The sequence below is a fragment of the Haliaeetus leucocephalus genome, unplaced genomic scaffold (assembly GCF_000737465.1).
Source record: "Haliaeetus leucocephalus isolate CR32 unplaced genomic scaffold, Haliaeetus_leucocephalus-4.0 Scaffold517, whole genome shotgun sequence".
Taxonomy (NCBI): domain Eukaryota; kingdom Metazoa; phylum Chordata; class Aves; order Accipitriformes; family Accipitridae; genus Haliaeetus; species Haliaeetus leucocephalus.
The window spans coordinates 505,812-508,051 of record NW_010972953.1 but is presented as its reverse complement, the minus strand read 5'-3'; the positions used below and the strand labels follow the sequence as shown (position 1 = coordinate 508,051).

General features: G+C 59.4%; 1 protein-coding gene across 5 annotated transcripts in view; it reads right to left on the bottom strand.

The window, feature by feature from the left end:
- INPP5B (inositol polyphosphate-5-phosphatase, 75kDa) overlaps positions 1–2,217 on the bottom strand; it is an 18,136-nt gene extending 15,919 nt beyond the window's left edge. For 2 of the 5 annotated variants that reach the window (XM_010575945.1, XM_010575946.1), the window contains exons 1-3: positions 1,381–1,659; positions 973–1,002; positions 385–495 (exon numbers count right to left, since the gene is read on the bottom strand). In XM_010575945.1, the coding sequence (XP_010574247.1) occupies positions 385–495; positions 973–1,002; positions 1,381–1,621 (382 nt within the window). In that variant the 5' untranslated portion in view covers positions 1,622–1,659. Of the gene's footprint in view, positions 1–384; positions 496–972; positions 1,003–1,380; positions 1,866–1,898 lie in introns of those variants that run through there. The other 3 variants (XM_010575944.1, XM_010575948.1, XM_010575949.1) reach the window with 3 other exon arrangements.
- Between the last annotated feature and the right edge of the window lie 23 nt (positions 2,218–2,240).

Sequence of the window (2,240 nt, the reverse complement as noted above, 5' to 3'; positions counted from 1 at the left end):
GGACAGGGACGGGGATGGGAGGACGGGGACGGGGGGACAGGCGGGAGGACAGGGAGCAAACTGCCACCCTAGGAACTCCACCTGGTCTTTCACAGCACTGGCTCAAAACGAATTCCCATTTGGCCTTCGGACCCCACAAGCAGCAGGTTGCTTGTTGCAGCACTCGCATCTGCTCAGCCAAAACGCCGCTCAACTCTGCCCCGACGATGGAGAATCGTCGCACTTGCAAACTGTTACGGTTCTGCCCAAGTTTCAGCAGCAGAGAGGCCGATGCTGCTCTTCCCCAGGGAGAAGAAACGCACAAACGCAACATGCCAGCTGAGACTGCCAACGCCTCCACCACCAAACCCACGGGCCACATCCAGCGCACAACAGAGCTCGTACCTGAGCTGCACCTGCTGACCTCCTGGAGGAATGTGCGTGTGTGGGAACCAAAGGGCAACCGCACCATGAGTCGGTCATCCACTGAACTTATCTGGATAGTCACGTCGGAGCCTAAAGACATTGGGAGAAAAAGCTCTTGTGGTTAGTGCTGACAAGCCTTCAGAAACCGAGCATTTTCTCTACTCTACAGCAGCTGGTGCATGCATGCAGACTTCAGCAACAAGTCTCCTCATACTTTCTTATCATGGCCCTTTTCCACATTCTACATGAGAATGCCATTTAAAAAAATAAAAATAAGCATTTGTAATTTTGATTCTGCTCATTCAGTGACAGTAATTAATCTTCCAGTAGCAGTTTAAAAGCATTTGGAAAAAATCGCTCCTTTGGCTGAACTGGGGTGATGATACTTGTTGGCATGAACTGAATCGTGGCAAACAGCATGCTGACTTCCCCAGCAGCAGCAAGACAAGATCCCCCCGGTGAACAGTCTGGATCACAAGAGCCCCCACTCCTGCCTCACTCAGTGTCGCTTGGCACAGGGCGCAGGAACGCCTGTAACACAGGTGTTACAGCAACAACAGAACTCACCGATGACATGAAGGTCACTGTCAAGTACAACTGTAAAAGCAAAACAAAGTCTGGTTACAAAGCTAAGCAACAGGTTTGCAGACTGCGCTGATACTTTGAGGTTAGCGAGCCTGCCAAGCTCCTCAAACCACAAATGCTGCTTGTACAAACAGCGCCAGGCAGAACAAACCTGCCAGGGTAGGAGGCCGTGGCACAGGGTGCTCTGGGTTGCAGAGCAATTCATCTAGCAGGGCCCTTCCAGCTATGCCATTTGACACACAAGCATCACCAGGGATTACAAATTGAAGAAAAAACGCGAAGGCTGAATAGGTCCCAAATCTCAACAAGCAGAACAACAAAACACGGACTCCAAACCCCTGCATCCCCTTCTTTGGAGGTGGCCACTAAGCCACCAAAGCGCGTTAGTACCTTCTTCCACCGCGAAGCCTTCTGTGATCGGGATAACTTTCTCCAGCCAGACATCCTCAGCTGTGATGGCCATCCGCCGGTGAGTGTACACATAGATCCTGCAAGCACGGAGCAGACACGGAGGCAATGCCTCCTCGGTTCTGGCATCTCCGCAGGTTACGGACAGACCCCATCCCATGCCATCCAGCAGCGCCTGCCAGCGCAGCCTCATGCAAATCCCAAAGCGGCTTCTCGGCCGCATGCCCACCCACCCGCCCACCCCGCCGTCCACAGAAGAGCGTGGGTAAGCTCCCAGCAAAAGGCCCCAGACCAAAACCTCGGGGCCGGGGCTCCCCTCGCCAAGCACCCACGCCGTGCCGCGGGGGGAAAGGCCCCGGCCCGGCCCCGCTGCAAAGTCCCCGGGGTCGGAAGGAGCTGCCGGTCGCTCTCCGAGGCCTGTGCGGGACCCGCCGAGCTCCCGGCGTCCCCGCGGACGCTCCTCCCGCCCGCCCTCCCGCCGGTGCGGCCCCGGCACCCACGCGTGCTCCCCGCAGCTCTCCACGAGGCCCAGCAGCCGGCTCTCCACGCTCTCCCCAGCAGCCAGGACGCCCTGCACCGCCTTCAGCGGAGGGTCAAGGAAGAGCGGCGAGAGACGGGAGCCCCGCGGCTGCCGGGGGTGGGGGGACGCGGGACGGGACGGGGACCCGGGACGCGGACGGGGACCCGGCCCTCCCCGCGCTCGGCCGCAGCAAAGGATACGATCCGGCAGGTCGCCCCCTCCGCCAGGCTCTCCTGGATGGCCACCGACTGGTCCATCCTCCGCGCCGGCAGCGCAGCGGACGCCGCTCGCCCGGCGGGGCCGCGCTCCCCGCCAGCGCCTG